Source organism: Tursiops truncatus, chromosome 5 (assembly GCF_011762595.2).
Source record: "Tursiops truncatus isolate mTurTru1 chromosome 5, mTurTru1.mat.Y, whole genome shotgun sequence".
Classification (NCBI taxonomy): Eukaryota; Metazoa; Chordata; class Mammalia; order Artiodactyla; family Delphinidae; genus Tursiops; species Tursiops truncatus.
This window is the reverse complement of record NC_047038.1, coordinates 33702689-33723253: the sequence shown is the minus strand read 5'-3', so window position 1 is coordinate 33723253 and position 20565 is coordinate 33702689. Positions and strand designations below refer to the sequence as shown.

At 35.9% G+C, this 20565-nt stretch overlaps 1 protein-coding gene across 1 annotated transcript in view; it reads left to right on the top strand.

Moving 5' to 3' along the window:
• Window positions 1–20565, top strand: part of ARHGEF38 (Rho guanine nucleotide exchange factor 38) — a 154369-nt gene that overhangs the window by 109082 nt on the left and 24722 nt on the right. Inside the window, exons 6-9 of the mRNA XM_019927755.3 lie at window positions 8894–9093; window positions 11942–12075; window positions 17337–17441; window positions 19543–19665. Of these exons, the coding sequence (XP_019783314.1) occupies window positions 8894–9093; window positions 11942–12075; window positions 17337–17441; window positions 19543–19665 (562 nt within the window). The remainder of the gene's footprint in view (window positions 1–8893; window positions 9094–11941; window positions 12076–17336; window positions 17442–19542; window positions 19666–20565) is intronic.

Here is a 20565-nt window from a genome sequence, read left to right as displayed (position 1 = left end):
ATAGAATCTTCCACCAAAGGGTCTCCCCCAAAGCATGGGATACAAGTCCCATGTTCTAAAGCAAGAAAAATATACCTATTCTAAATGCACCTCCAGAAATACACTGTTTTATCTTCAATATTTATACTTCTCTATATGCTTCTCTGCCTGACCAGTTATTTCCACCTTTGGATCTCAGGGTTTCATTTCCACCTTTGGATCTCAGGGTTTCAATCAATCTCAAAATGTTATGTTATTTTTTCTTAAGTTTTGTATTTTTAAAATTATTGAAGAAACACTGAAAACATAGAAAATCAAAATGAGGACACAGAAGACAATTGGTAGTCACATTCCAGAGTGAAGTATTTTAACATCACATGAGTCCCTTACTTCCCTGCAATTGTTTTCTCTACACAGACACATGTTGACTAAAATAGGACGGCTATATATTTCCTGTATGTCAACTTGCTACCTCTTTATCAATACATCATGAATATCTCTCTATGTCAGTAAACATAAATCCACATTGCTTTATGACTGCATACTATCCTATCTGATGTATATACCATAATTTAGTTTACCAAACCCTTACAGATACTTGAAGTGTGTCTGTCTTGCAAAGACTGACTTTACGTGTTCATTCTTATACATGATCTTTGAATAATAGTTTAATTATTTTCTTTGGATGGATTTCTAAAAGTGGAATTGCTAGATCAAAGGGCTTTTGATACTTATTGCCAGATAATTTAAGAAAAGTTGAACTAATTTATAGTCCCACTACCATATATGAGTTGTCCATTTATCTACTACTTGCTAGCACTAGATAAAATTAATGTTTGCATCCTTACAACTTATGGCAATGTAATAGGCCAAAAGTAGCGTTGTATTGTTTTCATTATCACTAAAAATAATCTTGTGTTTAACCATTTGTATTTCACCTCTAATGAATTATCTTTTTTATTGATTGTTCACTTTTACCGAGATGTTTATCTTTTTCTAAAAGATTGATGATGGCTCTTTAATTAGCAAGTGTATTATCTTTTTTCTATCTTATGTACTATGAATAATTTTTCCAGATTATCATTTGACTTTTAACATAGTGTATAGTTGCTTCTGTTTTCATTTTTATCCATTCAGTTTTACAGAGCTAAATTTTAAAATAGATTTATCACTTTTTTCTATTGTAGCTTTTGGATTTTGTATCTCACTTAGAAACCCTGAGTTTGTTTTTAAACCGTAATCCCATGTTTTCACCAAGATCTTGTATAATTTCATTTTTAACATTTAAATCTTTGATCTATCTAGAAATTATTTTGGTGTAAAGAATCCATTTTTATTATTTTTTATATGACAAGCTAATTATCACAATACCTGATATTGAATGGTTCCTTTTTTCCACTGAGTAGGAATGTCATATTTACCACATAATTTCCATACATATTTGTATTTATTTCCTTATTTTCTATTTTGTGCTTGATTTCCATTTGCCCATATATGTACCCATATCAAACTGCTTTCATTTTTGCAGCTTTATATTTTAATATCAGGTATAACTAATCTCAGCTCAGTATTATTCCTTTTCAGAATTTTCTTGAATATTCTTGAATGTTTCCTTCTTTAAAAACTTTCTCTTTTGTTAAAATTATATCTACCCATTGTTTAAAAAGCCAAATAGTTCTACAGGATTTAAGAAAAACAGTAGTCTACTGTATAGCACAGGGAACTATATTCAATATTCTGGGATAAAGCATAATGGAAAATAATATAACAAAGAATGTATACATGTGTATAATTGAGTCACTTGGCTGTACAGCAGAAATTAACACAACACTGTAAATCAACTATACTCCAATAAAAATTTTCTTTTAATTAGAAAGAAAAGAAAAATAGTAGTCTCCTCTTCTACCTGCCCCTAAATGCTCCTCACCGAACACAATATTTTCACACATTTTAGTTAACTATTTTGGTATTTATCTTCATGACTCCGAAAAAATTTGGCTTTTCCTTTTTAGGTATTGTGTATTGACTTCCCGCTATGGAAGACAAGAATCTCTCTCTCTTCCCTACCTGATCTCTACTACACACACACACACACACACACACACACACACACACACACACACACATCCCATCTAACCATTCTCCCTATGGAGTTACATTGTAATTTGAATTAGAACAATAATCAGTGCTTGAATTATTATACGTGAATAAATTTCAGAGCTAAACCTTGGAATAAATGGATTACTTGTTTTTCTGGGAGTTAATTATTGCCTTTTTTCCCCCCTTAATTTTCTTTGTACTAATCATTAATGCTGAACTCACAGCCAGTCATCTTGAAGACAGCCAGGTGAATTTTGTATGCTATCAATTTCATCTCCCTGTAAAAGCCTCTCCCAGAGCCTTCTGACCTTTTGAGTTTGGACTGATGACACTGGGCATTACTGTCTTTTAGGAACTCCCCTCCCATCATCTAGACTTTCTCTTCGCCTCTTTCCTGTTTTTAGTAGAGGACATCCTGCAATAGTTTCCCCTATTCATCAAAGAATGCATGGGAAGGAAAATTTTAAGAACTTTTATATCAAAAATGTCTTTATTTTACCCTCACACTTGATTTATATAGTTTGATTTCGTATAGAATTCTAAATTGAAAATCATTCATCTTCAGACTATAAAGGTAATTCGCCATTGTTTCTTTCAGTATTGCTACAAGAAATGAAAATGATTCCTAATTGTTTGTTTTTAACTGTTTAGTTTGTATGTTTCCCTGAAGGATTGTAGGCTTTACTCTGTCCCCGATAATTTGCAATTTTATGGATTCCAAGGTGAGTCCGTTTCATCCATTGTGCTGTGTACTCAGTGAGTTCTTTCAACCTGCTAACTCATGTTCCTTGAATTATTTCATAGATGATTTCCTTCCCATGTGTTCTGTTCTCTCTTTCTGGGACTCTTATTATTTTGATATTGGAACTCCTAGACTGGTCTTCTAATTTTCTTATACTTTCTTCCATCTTTGTATTTTTGCTCTTCTCTCTGGAAAGTTCCTGAACATTTTCTCCAATACTTGTGAGTTTTTATTTCTGCTATTATCCTTTTAATTTCCAAGAGCTCTTCCTTAGTCTTCCAAATGATCTCAAGGTGCCATTTGTGTAGCACCTTAAGAATTATGCTGTTTCTTAACCAGGTTTTTAACTAGTCCTTCTTATTCTAATTCCCATGCCCCTCTCCCTTCACTTCCATAGGTCTCAAGGACTCTAGTTAATGAACCTTTGGAGGAGTGATTAAATAATTGCTTCTCCATATTACTGGTTCTTTCCGGTCTGCTATATCAATTACCATTTGCTCATCTCCTTTACAGTTTCTAAAATTTGTTAGTAGTTCTATATTTGTTTTCAAAGCAATTTTAAAATTATGACAAGTGTTATTTGCTTATTATTTGCATAGCAATATGCAGTTTCCTCTAAAGTTGACTTGTGATGTTTTAAAAGGAGAGTAAATTGAAAAAAAAATCAATACCAGTATAGATGGTTTGTGGCTTCTATAAACTAAATATTAAATTTAAGATATTGTGGCCATAAAATAGAGGAAATTCAAAGTAATATGATCAATAGTTACATGATTAGTTTTCCTTCATTTTCTCCCTCAAATTAAGAAATATAGATATACCTCAATGTTGAAGTATATCTGATTTTTTCTGTTTTCATCAGTTTTTACATTGCTTAAATATCATTTTAATTTTCATTGTGCAACTGTTTTCTTGTACTCGATGCAAAGCTCTTTATAGCAAAACTGGATCCTGCTAAAACAAAGCCAGCTGTGTTTACTTAACTTTGTAATGTTCCAATAATAATTTGTAATGAGATTAGTGTAGCTACTTTCGGTACTAAATATTTGCCAAAGTATTCATGATAAGATAGAGGAATATGAAACAGAATTACAAATTAATAACTACCTTAGTTTTCAGCACAATATGTATGAGGAATTCTTATGCATTTGGTTACTTTTTGCGGGGGAGGCATGTGATAATTGGCTGCTTGGATGAACTGGGTTATATCACATAAGATTCATCTGCCTGGCACAGTGGTCAGAACTCATTCTTACTGGGAGGGATTGGATGGGGTGAGCGTTGTGGCACTGAATGCCTGGAGTGTCATTATCTAGGAACACATCCTCTATCTTTTCTACCATATTGCTTGTCTGTGTGATGTAGATGTCAGAACATCATTGCTCATCACTTGGGCAACTGTCCACCGTGCTTATCTGAAGACAAAGGTATCTGGGAGATTTCTCATTTTTGAGAAAAGCTTTTTTAATATTCGCATCTGTGATGCTTTTAAGAGAAACAGTCATCATTTATTATTGTTATTATTGTCATTTGAAACATAAAAGGGAGAGAATAGAACTTTGATGCCAAAGAGTGATAGAAAAAGAAGTAATTATAAGATCTGGACAGAACTAAAAGGCCTAGGTTGTTGTTGTTTTTTTTTTAATATCTTTATTGGAGTATAATTGCTTTACAGTGTTGTGATAGTTTCTGCTGTATGACAAAGTGAATCAGCTATATACATATGTATATCCCCATATCCCCTGCCTCTTGCATCTCCCTCCCACCCTCCCTATCCCACCCCTCTAGGTGGTCGCAAAGCACCGAGCTGATCTCCCTGTACCATGCAGGTGCTTCCCACTAGCTATCTATTTCACATTTGGTAGTGTATATATGTCCATGCCACTCTCTCACTTTGTCCCAGCTTACCCTTCCCCCTCCCTGTGTCCTCAAGTCCATTCTCTACATCTGCATCTTTATTCCTGTCCTGCCCCTAGGTTCATCAGAACTTTCTTTTTTTTTAGATTCCATTTATATGTGTTAGCATACGGTATTTGTTTTTCTGTTTCAGACTTACTTCACTCTGTATGACAGACTCTAGGTCCATCCACCTCACTACAAATAACTCAATTTCATTTCTTTTTATGGCTGAGTACTATTCCATTGTATATACATGCCACATCTTCTTTATCCATTCATCTGTCGATGGACACTTAGGTTGCTTCCCTGTCCTGGCTATTGTAAATTGTGATGCAATGAACATTGTGGTACCTGACTCTTTTGAATTATGGTTTTCTCAAGGTATATGCCCAGTAGTGGGATTGCTGGGTCGTATGGTAGTTCTATTTTTAGTTTTTTAAGGAACCTCCATATTGTTCTCCATAGTGGTTGTATCAATTTACATTCCAACCAACAGTGCAAGAGGGTTCCCTTTTCTCCACACCCTCTCTAGCATTTATTGTTTGTAGATTTTTTTTTTTTTTTTTTTTTAGATTTTTTGATGATGGCCATTCTGACCGGTGTGAGCTGATACCTCATTGTAGTTTTGATTTGCATTTCTCTAATAATTAGTGATGTTGAGTATCCTTTCATGTGTTTGTTGGCAATCTGTATATCTTCTTTGAAGAAATGTCTGTTTAGGTCTTCTGCCCATTTTTGGATTGGGTTGTTTTTTTGATATTGAGCTGCATGAGCTACTTGTATATTTTGAAGATTAATCCTTTGTCAGTTGCTTCATTTGCAAATATTTTCTCCCATTCTGAGGGTTGTCTTTTGGTCTTGTTTATGGTTTCCTTTGTTGTGCAAAAGCTTTTAGGTTTCATTAGGTCCCATTTGTTTATTTTTGTTTTTATTTCCATTTCTCTAGGAGGTGGGTCAAAAAGGATCTTGCTGTGATTTACGTCATAGAGTGTTCTGCCTATGTTTTCTAGGTTGGTTTTTTGACGGATCCTGATAAGCAAGAAAGGAGAGCAGCTCAAAGATACAAGTATATTCTTTAATATATCTGGGCATTTTTTTTTTGTAATTAGAAGTTTTTCAATATGTATGTAACAATAGGCCACACGGATAAGCTATCTTATTAAAATTGAGTTTTGTTTGATTGAGTTGTGTGATTACATCTATATTTTGATGGTATTTTCAGTGATTTTTATAAGACTAAATAAACTGATATTTGGTGATAATAAAAAGGAAAACTCAGAAGGAATCTGATCTTATTCATAAGGATAATGATTTCTTCTAATCAAGTTAATACCTTCCATATTCCTGACTTGTTCTTATTTAAGGAATTATTTCTACTTAAGTGTCTAAATTGTTGAAGAATTTATGTTTAAGATATAGAAAGATGTTGTCTGTCGTATTCAAAGGTTTGGCTACTGATATACCATTGGTGAGAAAATCTGTTTTTAGTCATTATTTTTTCAGTATTCATAATAGATTTACATTTTTTCCCAATCACTTCACCCAGTCTTCTTGGAAACCAGTAATATCTGTCTCTCTCTCTCCCTCATTTCCTCTTTGTCACCCTGTCTCCTTAGTAGATTTGGTGCAAATGGGTAGGAAGTACAAGATAAAGTCTATCAAAGCAACTCTTTTTTGACAAAGGAGGCAAGAATATACAATGGAGAAAAGAGAGTCTCTTCAGCAAGTGGTGTTGGGAAAGTTGGACAGCTGCATGTAAATCAATGAAGTTAGGACACACCCTCATGCCATACACAAAAATAAACTCAAAATGGACATAAATGTCCATCAATATACGAATAAAGAAGATATGGTATACATGGAATATATATGGTATAAATGGTATATATGGAATATAATGGAATATTACTCAGCCATAAAAAAGAATGAAATAATGCCATTTGCAGCAACATGGATGCAATTACAGATTATCATACTAAGTGAAGTAAGTCAGAAATTCAAAGACAATTACCATATGATATCACTTATATGTGGAATCTAAAATACGGCACAAATGAACATATCTATGAAAGAGAAACAGACTCACAGACATAGAGAACAGACTTGTGGTTATCAAGGGGGAGGAGAGTAGGGAAAGGGAAGGATTGGGAGTTTGAGATTAGCAGAGGCAAACTATTACATATAGGATGGATAAATAACAAGGTCCTACCGTTTAGCACAGGGAACTATATTCAATGTCCTGTGATAAACCATAATGGAAAAGAATATGTATAACTGAGTCACTTTGCTGTACAGCAGAAATTAGCACAACACTGTAAATCAACTATTCTTCAATAAATTTTTTTAACTTAAAAAAAAAAAAGTAACTCTTTACTCCCTCACAAGCCTTTATCATTTATTTTGATTTTCCTTTGAAAAATGTTGCCTTTTGGTTTGATTCAGTCTTTGTCTCTATTACAGTATAATCATTTTCTTAACATATGAATAAAATTCAGGACTATTGTGCAATTTTTTTTTTTTTGCTGTATGCGTGGGCCTCTCACCGTTGTGGCCTCTCCCGTTGCGGATCACAGGCTCCAGATGCGTAGGCTCAGCGGCCATGGCTCACGGGCCCAGCCGCTCCGCGGCATGTGGGATCTTCCCGGACCGGGGCACGAACCTGTGTCCCCTGCATTGGCAGGCAGACTCTTAACCACTGCGCCAACAGGGAAGCCCATTGTGCAATTTTAAAAAAAAATGTGGAATGTAAAATTACAGAAAATATGAGAAATCTGTCACTTCAGTTTACAAATATTCATTGAGGGAATACTATTTGTCATGCTGGAGATACAGTGGTGACAGAGAAATTGAACATAAACTGGTAAATAAAGGAAAAGGATGATTCCAGATAGTGATTAAGTGCTATAATGAAAATAAAATGGGGACATGTGACAGAGTGACTGAGGTGTGTGTGTGTGTGTCTGCATGTGTGCACTTACATGTGATAATCAAAGTTCCTTAGTTTCTCACTTATCAAATGAAAAGTTCAAACAGATTCTCTCTAAGGTGCCTTCAGATCTTTTCTAATGATGCAACTTTTCTAATGTTGTTCAATGCTTTTTAGATCCGTTTCACCATTTCAATTATGTGGTCTGTTGTCCGCCCATACAGTACTTGAAACTTAGTAATTGAAGAATGAAAAATCCACCCATCAGGATTTGAAAACAGTGTCTATATTCTCTCTCTTCTAGATAAAAACCTAAAGGAAAACAAATGAGTGTATCCGTGTATCAGAAGGGACTCAAAACACAATTTTCATCCATGTTCCATTTACAGTATCTCTTTATTTGCCTCTTGCATAAAGAGGCTATTAGACATCACTGCTTTCTGGCTGAATGAATTGAATACAGTGGGTTGGACAACAGCATGACCAAGCTGGTAGCTTTTTCATTTCCTGTGAACTACTTGGCCAGTTGGAATGGCTCTAGTCTCATCTCAGAAGCTCCGAAAGGAAGAGTCAGGGGTGACTGCTCACTTTTGTGTAGCCATTTGAAGATCAGTGGGCTAAGAAGAATTCCACATGGAAAGTCATGGAAAGTCATTGCGTAATAGCAATGATTAGTGATAGTGATGATATTAACAATATCTAGAGAATGTTGCATTTATTATAAATCTCTTTGGGGGAGTGTGATAGAACCTCTGAAACACTATAACTTCAACTTCTTAATTTGGTAGAAGAAAGAGGACAAATTATGTTTAGATTTTTAAACGATGAACTTATTCTCCTCACTTAATAATCACAAAAATACCATCAAGAAAATGCATTTTTAATTCGTTGTCATGGGAAATGCAGTCTAGAATTGTTTCCCACTATTATTATAAAACCTGTTATTAAAAAAACTGTAAGTGGAACATGGTTGGAAATCATGCTTTGAGTTCTTTCAGGTGAACAAATATACTTATTTTCTTTTAAATTTTGTTTATTGTTTAGTAGTAGGATCTTTCAGCCTTGCTTCTTTTTGCCATCCATTGTCCTTGCTTTCATTTAGAAACTGAACATAGCCAAATGGAAGGGGAAAAGGGTGAAAAACAGTTTCAGGATTAATAATTAAAAAAAAATTAAAATCACAAAAATAAAAAGGAGATAATAAGACAAATGTTTGTGAAACAGGTATTAATTTATCTCTATTGCAGAGGCAAACCAAACTTACTGGATATGGGCTCTTTGATGATCAAACCAATTCAGAGAGTGATGAAGTACCCCCTATTACTCTGTGAACTCCGGAATTCCACCCCTCCCTCTCACCCAGACTTTAGAGCACTGGAGGATGCCTTTGCTGCAGTGAAAGATATTAATGTAAACATCAATGAACTTAAAAGACGGAAGGATTTAGGTAAGAGGAGATATGATCAATTGGGGGTTTTCCAGTGTTGGAATATTCTGTTCATGTTTTGGAGAATCAGAATGTCTCAGTAGTTACAGCAGTTGCAGTGATAATGATCATTTGATATTTAAAGTTAGAGGCTAGGGAGGAGAGGATGGTTTTGCTTTGCCAGCTAGCTTCAGGATAAGATCATGAGGCAAAAGATTGACAACTTTTTATTGAACAGCCCTATACTCAACCTCTTTTGACCACTGCATGCCCGATGACATACTGTGGGCTGAAGACACCCATAGCATATGATCCTTCTGTTCTTGGCGTTATGCATGGTAGGAAGGAGGCATGGCCTGGTAGCTGGGAGCAGTGAAAAGCTAGAGCTGAAAAGGGGTGGTGAGAAGGGCAGATACAGGTAAGATGGCCCAGCTAACACATCAGGCTTATTTGGTTCTGGAACACAAAGAATGGGTATTTTTTGGCAATTAATTGCTCCACTGAAGGGAGAAAGTATATTTCTTTCGCAAATTAACAAATTATTGTTAACTTTTTGTTAACTAAGGTGTAAAGTTCACCTCTAAAGTAGAATGTAGGTTTCAAAATAGGAGGCACAATTAGATGGTTCCTATCATCTCAGATGTAGTAGTGCATTGGGATAGACCATGGGTCCTCTCTCAGTGTGATTTGTGTCCATAAGTTCTTGATTGGCTTTGTACTTCTAACATTAAATCTCAATTAAACAGTAAAAGCAATGGTAGGACTGTGGAGCTAATTGAACCAACCATTTAATTTATTTTTATTGTTTGTATTTTCTAATGTTTTATTTTAAAAATTGTATATATTTGCATTAATAAAGTGTAACTATAAAGAAAAGTGAAAGTTGTAGAGTGAAAGACACCGTAAACAAAATGAAAAGATAGCCCGTAGACAAAGGATTACTATCTAGAATATATAATTATTGATATTAAATCAGTAAAAACATTCTAATACAAAAAACTTAATAATAAAAATGTGCGATTCACAGAAAGACCAGTAAGTTTTTAAATGCTAAGATTCACTAATAATCAGGGAAATGCAAATTAAAATCACAATGACAAAGTGTTCCCAGCCTACTAGATTGGCAATAAGATTTTTAGTGGATAATGTTAAGTGCTGAATCTCAGTTTGCAGGTGAGAATGTAAATTAGAATCACCACTTCGGAGAACAATTTGAAAATACCTATTAAATTGAAGGTACACGTACCCAAGATACAGAAAATCAGATTCTAGATATTTGAGAAACTGGCTCATATGCTCGTGGAGAGGTATACTAGTAACTAGCATTGTTCGTAATAGCAAAAGATAAAAAAGGAAAACAAGAAAAGAAACAAAGAAATAGACAGTGGTTTGCATATTAATCCAGATAATGGATACACTGTGTTTTATATACTATGATACCAAGAAAACATAAAATTAATTAAAGTACATGTATCAATTAGACAGATCTCAAAAACACAATGTTGAGTTTTTTAAAAAGTAAATTAGCAAGTGACAGAAGAATGAATGCAATATGGTACCATTTTAATAAGGATTGAAAATAATACTATACACCGTATGACTACATACCTACAAAGTAAAGGCGTGAAGATAGATACGGATATAATAAACCCCATAACTTTGGATCACAGATCCCTTTAGGGATCAAAGATGGGGCTCAGAGAAGTCTCAATTGTTATGTGATTTTTTTAAATAAAAAGATTGGAAACAAGGCAAAATGTTAAGATTTGACAAAGCTGGGAGATGGACAATAGCTGTAATAATGTTTTAACTTTTCTGTTTGCTTAAACTCAAAGTTTTAAAGAGGAAAATTTTTCTACTCTCATGATTCCAGTTTGCATAGCTAACATTTTAGTAAGTTCTCTTCAGAATTTCTATGTTTTTTTTCCTATTTTTTTCTTCTTTTTCCTTCTTTCCTTCCTTTTGCAAATGGTACTACAGTTTGCTGGGGCTTTTTAAAAACTTAATTTTATATCATGAACATTCTTCAGGTTAATATGGTCTTCTTTTTCATGGTTCCACAGTATCCCATTCATGAGTATATCATAATTGATTAAACCATACCTCTATGAGTAAACTTTTAGATTGTTTCCAACATTCTGTTCTTAGAAAAAAATGCTATAGCAAACAAAAGTTTGTATGCCTCATTATGGAAAGCAGATTTTCTACACAGACTTCCTGGTAATAGACTATAAATATTTTCACTTTTACAAGACTCTGCCAAATTGTTCTCTACAAAAACTATATTGATTTAATCCATGTCCACAGCGTATAAGAATACTCCTGTCTCCACACCATTACCAAAACAGAATGTTCAGAATATTTAACATTTTGAACAATATGAGAGGTGAAAATCATGTTAAAGATAAAAAAGTACACCTCAGAGAGGTCACTCAGCTTACCCCAAATCTCTCAGCTAGTGGAGAGACCACCCTGGGATGGATCTGAGGTCTTCTTATGTTGGCTGCAGTTGTCTTTCCATTAGTTAGGTCTCGATGCTTCATTCTAGAGACCCTAGGTAACAAGTGTATTGTCTGAGAAGAGAGAGTTTTTTCCAGTATCAGGAATTTCTTTAATGTGCGAGGTAAATGAACCTTGGGCTTTGAGGAGCTCAAGTCCTAGAACAGTTTCTGAAGGTCAGAACAGTGGGGTGGGCGTCTGGAACTGTGACTGGGCAGAGGGGCTGGAGCACATTGCATCGGTACCAGAGGTCCGAAAATCATACAGAGTGTTATCTTAAATATAAATATTAATCTTGAATACTTTGGATGGAACACACACTTTCTGTGCCTCACATGTTCAGATATGTTATTGCATTCTTCCGTTTCAGTTCTAAAATACAAGAAGAACGATGAGGATGAATCACTTAAAGATAAATTGTCTAAACTAAATATTCATTCAATTAGCAAGAAATCAAAAAGAGTGACAAATCATCTAAAGATTCTGACCAGAGGAGAATCACAGGTAATTTTTCTTCTTGGGCCACATACATTTTCCTGGGGAACACAAATGCTGACATTTTTGTGAGATTTTGTTTTATCGTTATCAGAGCTGTTTCTAGAACACACTGAGAATCGAAGTAATTGCCCTCGATGCTGTTCCTTTCTCCCTCTCTCCTCTCTCTCTCCCCCTCCGTTTTGCAGGATATTGAGTGGGGGTTGTTCTGACACTGTCTTAGCTGTGGTGCTTCCATTCAGGAAGAGGACAAAGGAGAGGTAAAGACATAAGGACAGGGATCAACAAGGGATGCCCCAGGAGTTCTGACACCATCAATTAGCACATACTCTCGCCCAAGGCAATGCCCTCCTTTCATCCCTGTCTTATTTCTGCTTTGTAAAAAACCTCATTTCTTTTAGTTCCCTTGATGGTCATCTTATATTTATTTCACCTATGAAAATAATGTTTAGGTGCATACCTTAGCATGACTTTTCCTACCTGTTACCACTTTCCTCTTCCCCTACCCCCAGGTGCACATTATATTACTGGGTAACTCTTTGGTGTCAGCTGTTTAGTCTAGCTTGAACCATTTTCATCTCACCCCTAATAAACAGTGAATGGATTAACAAAGGCTCTCCAACTTTAATGTGTATAAGAATCACCTGAGGAGCTTGCTAAACGACAGATTCCAGGGTTCTACCTGGTTCAAAGGTGCAACCTAGACGTCTGTATTTTTACAAAGACTACAGGTATTTTTAAGCTAATTGATCTGGAAATAAGTGATCAATGGAACACACTTTGAGAATCACAAGATAGTAATTCTCAAATTAATTGAGTAATTAGTAATTAATTAATCAGTAATTCATGGCCCAGAGGTGGTAATACAGTGGGCTTCTAACCAAAAGTAAGCAGAACAATTCTTAAGATACTTTATAGTACTTTTGCCCCCCTTCTCGTGTGTGATTTCATCCTTTGTTATGTTAGCATCTCTAACAAAGGTTTTTACTTTGAACTAGAGGCAACTGGTTCAGCTCTGCTTTTAGATAGCTCTTCCTATCTACCTTACCCTTTGGCTGCTGTGGTCTTTTTGCTTTTCATTAAGTCTTTGCTGCTTTCGGACCACTAATCTAGTGGAAGAGGAAGTGGCCTCTTCCTCCTCTGAATGCCTAACACACTTAGTGTATCTCAGTCTTGGCACTGTTAATATTTGCAGGAGTCATCACAGAAATTAAGAGCAAAGTTTCTGAATTCATTCAGATCTGGGTTTGAATCTCACTTCTGCCACTTAACAAATATTTGTCTTTGGGCACATAACTTAAATTCAATGTAATCATCTGTAAATTGGGATATATAGTAGGACCTAACACATGAAGTGGTTGTGAGGATTCAATGAAATTATGCTTATAAAGAAAGGACTTAACACAGTGTAAGCATTCAGTATACTGGCTATCATCATCATCATTATTTTATATTGTATATAAAATATTGTTATTTACCTTTTAATGTGCGGACTTCTTACTTCCCACATGGATAAAAACTTCTTTATGCATGGTGTGTTAATCGTATCTTCTACTTTCTGTATTTTATGATGTTTTGACATCTTAAAAAAGCTTGCTGGCCAAAGAAAGACGCCGCTTTCTTTGAGTGGGCTGGCCCACTCTTATAGAGGGCAAAGGACTCAGCTGGAATCACTTCTTTCATTTGCAAACCAACCGATCCTGGGTCTATAGCCCCAACCAACTCCTTATCTAACTCTCACATGTGAAGCCAATATTCCCTGCCCTAAATCCTGCCGAGGCCAGGTACCAGGCAACCAGAGACTACCTCCATAGCCCAAAGCCTGCTGGAATTATTCAAACATCCTAAACATTTTACCCTGCCCCAGCTCTTTCTATGGGATTTCTCACAGAAACTCCAATAAAGGCTCTGGCCTTGACTCTTCCCTTGCTCCTTTCTGCCAAACGACCAGAACTTAGTGATTCCCCTGTGGCCCTGCATGACATGCAATGACCCCCTATCTAGGACCTGTGAGAATAATAAATTTCTTCCAAGCTTCTCTCTTTTCCTCCTGTGGCTGTACTGTCTGTACCATACCATACCCAGTATGGCTATTCTTAGAACACACGGCTCGTATGATTCTTGTACTTACTTGTTGATATACTTCTAGGGGCTCACTGGGCCTACTGCATAGAGGAGGTAACTCCAGGCTCCTCTTCTCCATGTAGAACTATAATGTGGGAAGCTTGGGACATTTATGGTGTGTGGCCATAGATCAGGAAAAGGAAAATCCAGACGTTTCAACTAGAGACTACAATAATAAAATTGAACTGGGAATTCATTCGAAGAAGAGACTGTAGCCTCCATGGGCATGTGTAAATGTAGTCTAAACAATTCTCCCCTACTCTTTGGGATGTTGCTTCTGACCCAAGACAATACTACTGAGTAACAATAGGCAGGTCTTAATTCTGGGCAGGCTCTTGTAGGAGCTGTTACCGTCTTTAATGTATTTATCATCAGCTTCTGATATTTTTCAATTGTGAACTAAAAGTGAATTGTAGTTAAAGTAGCCTGAAGGGATATCAATTAGATTTTTCCCCTTAATCTTTCGAGAGGATGTCCTGTCAGCAATGAAGCATTTCACTGTTAATCAGAAAATCAGCTGCATAGGCTGGACTGTAGAAAAGATAAATCTCAAATCAGTCAATTTTGCACTTGTCAGCAGCTCAAGTGAAATATTTGGTGGAGTTAGGGTATAAAACGATTACCCAAGAGGAAGATTCTATTCCATTCATCACACATGTATTGAACTCTTACTCGACACTGTTAGAGATTGCAAATGCAGAGAGGTTCTAAATTCAGATGGTTTGGGTTGGAATCCTGGACCTAACTATTAACATGGGTAAGTTTCTTTAACTTTCTGTATTAGTTAGGGTAAAGGCCATGCTTCTGTCACAAAGAGATTCCAAAACATAGCAGCTTAAGTCAGACAGTCATTTATTTCTCTCTCTTAAAATAGTGCAGATGGGCTGTGCTGCACAAGATCTTTCAGGAACCCAGTTTTTCCTAGTTTTGCACTGCGATGTTCCCTAAATATATGGTCTTCATCTGCCTCACTGAAGCTGGGTCACTGCCATGTCTTCATTCAAAGTCCCAAGGGAAATGTTCTAAGGCCAAGATTCAGAAATGAAACATATCACTTTCACTCACAACTTATTTGCCCAAACCCAGTTACAAAGGCAGAGCCAGCTGCAAGGGAGTCTGGAAAGGGTTGTCTCTAGCAGGGCAGCCGTGTCCATCTTAAACTAGAGGTGCAGGCACCATGGGTAGAAGGTCAATAGCAGGACTGCTCACAATCTCTGCCACACCTCCTGGAACTTCTGTTTCTTTATCTCTAAAATGGGATTTATCATAGCATCTAACCCATAGGGTTGTATAAGAATTAAAATGAGAAAGTGGAAGACAGGTTTTAGCACAAGTGTCCAGAACATAGTTAGTGTTTAATAAATGTTAGTGATTATTATATTAAGAAAAAATACTTCATCTCCAATGTTTGCAATCCATCAGTGGAGAAAATTACTTAAATCATTAGTGTTGTAAGAGCACATAGGAGGGTACAATTAATTTTATGGAGTGGAAAGAATAGGAACTAGAGGAAGGATTTTTAGCAGGGGTGACAGTTGAGCAAGTCCTTAAAAAAATAAACAGGATTTTGCAGGGCAGCAGCACATTCCAACAAAATAAAGCAACAAGAGAAGGCTTGGCAATAAAGAAGTAAAACTAGGCAGCATTTTTCATCGTGTGATCCTTGAACCTCTTACTTTAGCATCATGTGGGTCTCGGCCAAGATATACAAAGTAAAATGGCTGGTCCTTGAAAACTGCTTTTTAAAAACTCTGCCCAACATATTGTTATATGCCTCAAACTGGGTCAGAGCATAGAGATGCTAAGGCAGAGGGTGATGAATTTTGTGTGGATTACAAAGAACTATGCTGCCTATTTAATGAAAAGCTTTCTAGATAAATAATATTAAGTGGTTTTAAACTACTAAAATAAAATGTCACCATTTTCTATGCATTCAGTTCTAAGGTCAACCACCTTAAATTAACAAATGTAGGAACTGAGAACAGCTATGGTTATTAGCCAGTACCAAACTGAAGAATACACAACATATTCCACAAAACAGGTGTGTGTTCACACAGATTTTGCCAACACAAAGCTGGTTCTGATATCTTGTAGCCTTTTTGAACACCAAGAAATACTTCTCATCATTGATAGAATAATGTGTCTTCCTAGAAATTGCCACAAGCATATGAAAAAGCATCTTTTTCTGAATGCTAGTAGGTATACATGTAAGATAACAAAAAAATAACTGAACACATGTGATCACTATCTTAACTCTGCAGAGTTTTCCTAACAGAAGAACGGTTTTTGTTAAGATTTTTCATCATCTTTCAAATTTGAGTTGCTAAAGAATTATCATATTTCTTTAGCCAAGACCCTAAGAGTATTTTCTAAATAACCACTGTGAAATAAATTGGGATGAGTCATATCAGCAAAACAATAAATTCTAATCAATAGATCAAATATTTTTATTTAATTTTTAATTTTATTAATCATTTTATAGAGCCACAAAGGCAGTGTCATTTGAGTACACACATAATACATGCTATTAAAAACTGCAGAGAAAAATTTTACATCCCACAGCTACCGTGACATAGGTGAAGCAATGTGAAAACCGAACAGCAAATTAAGCGGCACCATGCGGTTTTGTTACACTATTTGAACATCAGTTGTGCCACGTGCTGGACACAGAAAGTTCTGTGTTAAGACAGTCAGTGTAAGATGTAGAGAATGGACTTGAGGACACGGGGAGGGGGAAGGGGAAGCTGGGATGAAGTGAGAGAGTGGCATGGACATATATACACTACCAAATGTAAAATAGATAGCTAGTGGGAAGCAGCTGCAGAGCACAGGGAGATCAGCTGGGTGCTTTGTGACCACCTAGAGGGGTGGGATAGGGAGGGTGGGAGGGAGACTCAAGAGGGAGGAGATATGGGGATATATGTATATGTATAGCTGATTCACTTTGTTATAAAGCAGAAACTTAACACACCATTGTAAAGCAATTATACTCCAATAAAGACGTTAAAAAAAAAGAGCGTAGCATGAAAAGTTTTCATCTCAACAAGGAGTTTTTTTGTAATGTGCTAGGCCAATACGGTTTGTAATATTTTTAAATACCAGATTCCTTTGAGTTATAAAAATAAATAATTTCATCTATATTTTAGGTGAAAGACAATACCTTTAATAGAGAAGAAAAACTGTTTAGATCTTTAGAAAAGACTGTGAGGCACTGTGTGAAGAACATTTCATTCTGTCTTCAACACGTACAGGTAGGTAAGACACAACTGTTTTCAATGTTTCCACAGCAAGGTCTTGATGTCTCTGGTTATTATGAAGAGTAAATGTGACTGTTCATCATTTATATGATGACGCTTATTGTATCAAATTTGGGAGGCTGCAAGCTGCTGGTGAAGGAAGCTAATATAAAGACTTGGGTTTTGCTCTTTGTTCTCTTACCTCTTCCATCCTTCCCCCAATCCAAATTGCCATATGGTGGGACGTTTGTTCATATGATTGCCACGTAGGGCTGGACCATCAGCATGTTTTCTCTATAAAAGGGATGAGTTAATTAATGCAAAATGGCAGACAAGGCAGAAATGTGATTTGTTTGATTATACTAACATATCTCTTTCCAGTACCTGAAACACATATTTACAAATTTAAGAGTAGCACTGAAGGAAAAAAGAAAATCAAAAGGAGACATAACATAAAATTAGAGGAGTTAAAAAGTAAAAAATGCATAATATAAATGCCCTAAAACCCACATGTGCATCTTAAATTTAGCTGTAGGCTACCTAGCAGCCAACCCAAAAAGGGGTATATGATCACACAATTCTAAGACAAACCAAACACCTCTATTTATTTTATAACCAGTGTTTTGTAATGCCCCCTTTACAGTTCTGAATGAAATTCATAGATAATTTAACCTTGGGTATGTAGGTATACATAAAAGAATCAATATAAAGGAAAACATGTTCTAACAAAATATTATGAACACAGTATGCAAATATCCCCACACAATCAGAGTAGAAGACAAAAACACCTCCACAAATTTCCAGTCCCCTAGGTTTTCCTGCCCTTGTTGAGAATCACTGACTTAGACAAACCAGCTGGAGTACAGTATAATTATGTTCAGTAGAAAGACCAGTCAGGAGTTTCTTCTGATGGATCTCATAAAGGGGACATAGTGTCCTTAACAACATCCTGACAATGGTCATGACTATGAGACATAGAAAGTTAGTAGAATTACATGTAAGTTAGTTTAAAAATTGTTCCTTTCTATTTTCCAGTTTTTCTTTTGGATGTCTGTTTTGGAAGATGTTTGCATTCTTTGATAGACTATCACACCAACAGAAGATTAAGTTGACAGGCATAGTGATTTGGAGACAAGGTTCTATGTCACATAACCAACAAGCCACATTCTTTTCTTATTCATTAACTGATGCAAAGCCTGATTTTGCAGTCAGGTTTGCTAATCTCTTCCTAAAGCACTGCTTTCTGTGAAAGGAAAACAAAAACATAGCTATAACATCCAGAGGGCAGTGAGAACCCTGTCCTTGATATACTTTTCAAGGAGTCAGTGTCTCTTGGGAATATCTACAGAAAAGTCTTCCATTTCCACTAATTGATTCAGAAAAAGTACGAGCATGTTCTCTTAAAGAGAAGATTAAATTCACTAAGGAAAACTAAAGACATAAAACAAGAGTGATTTTTAAAATAAGAGATCTGTAAGAATTGAATGATGAAGAATGGCTAAAGAGGGAATTTAAGATGGACTTCACATAATAAAAGAGGGTGTCAAGGGACAGGACAGGAATAAAGATGCAGACGTAGAGAATAGACTTGAGGACACGGGGAGGGAGAAGGGTAAGCTGGGACGAAGTAAGAGGGTATCATTGACATATATACACTACCAAATGTGAAATAGATAGCAAGTGGGAAGCAGCTGCATCGCACGGGGAGATCAGCTCTGTGTTTTGTGACCACCTAGAGGGGTGGGATAGGGAGGGTGGGAAGGAGACGCAAGAGGGAGGGGATATGGGGATATATGTATACATATAGCTGATTCACTTTGTTATACAGCAGAAAATAACACACCATTGTAAAGCAATTATACTCCAATAAAGATGTTAAAAAAAAAAAGGGTGTCATAACTACGGAGCAGTATGAGAAAGTGACATGGGGGAAAAGTAAGGAAATAGATTGTTATAGGTAACCTGATTGTACAAAGTGTTCATAAAATTTTTTCCTTCCTTTTTTTCTTTTTCTCTCAGTGGTAATAGTTACGTTGATGAAGTGCACTTTTAGGATACATTTAATTGTACTGACTTCAGAACATTGCCCTTTGGTAACTTTGTTCTTGGGTTTCAGGATGCCATGCCTTTAGCTCTGCAGAGTGTAATGGAGCTCCAAGAGATTTCACACAACAAAGATGAGGATGAGAGGGGCTATTCAGAGGCTCCAAGTAATGCCCCAAATCCCTCTGATGACTTTGTAAGTTATTTATACCCACAGATGAATACAAATGAAATAGTAGGGTTAAGAGAAAAGCTGCTTTTCATTTACTTTTTCGCAGTTAAAAATAAAACATGCACTAAAGCAAATACTAATGTTAAAATTAGTAGATTTAAACAGGAGATTTTTTTATCACTAAATATTTTGAAGTGGATTAGTGAGGCTTTTACTATAATCAAAATTTAAGAGGGCTGCAGACTGTGTTTCTAGGGTAGTCAGTGTCTGTGCAGCTTTTTAAATCAATATTTAGTTTAAGTCTCCATATGGTGTATCAGGGATTTATTAAGTTAGAAAGATGTGATTTTCTTAGAGGAGTCTCTGGAGTTTTTACATGAGAAGCAAAGATACTTTCTGAGGGTGTGACTTTTATTAACATATTATACACTGGAAATTAAGGCCTTCCTATTCAGAAAGTGCTTTATTTGAGTCATATATCTTCTGTTCTGTGGTAAAATATTTGTTTTCTAAGAGTTCTGTAAAATATACAGAATCATAAAACATATATTGGGAATCATTAAAAACATGCTTGGGCTGTATTCCAACTCCAGCCAGTTTCAGAACCCAGGTCGGGGGAAAAAATGCTCAAAGTCTGAAAGTTCTTAACACACAAATAGACATGCCCCAAAGAGGGAATTTATGGCAGTCTTATTTCCCAGAAGTTGCCTGGATCTCTGGATAAGCTGTTCCTTCTGTTCAGTAGATAAAATTCTGCACACATGAGGATGGGAGAAAGGGCCACTGTCCATGGAAAAAGAAAACAAGACCTTCAAGGGAGATGAAGAAACATAGGTTCAAATCCAAAGCTGAGCCCCGGGAACTGTGCAAACAAAGAAGAGAAAGGGAAATCTCTCCCAGCAGCCTCATGAACAGCAGATTAAA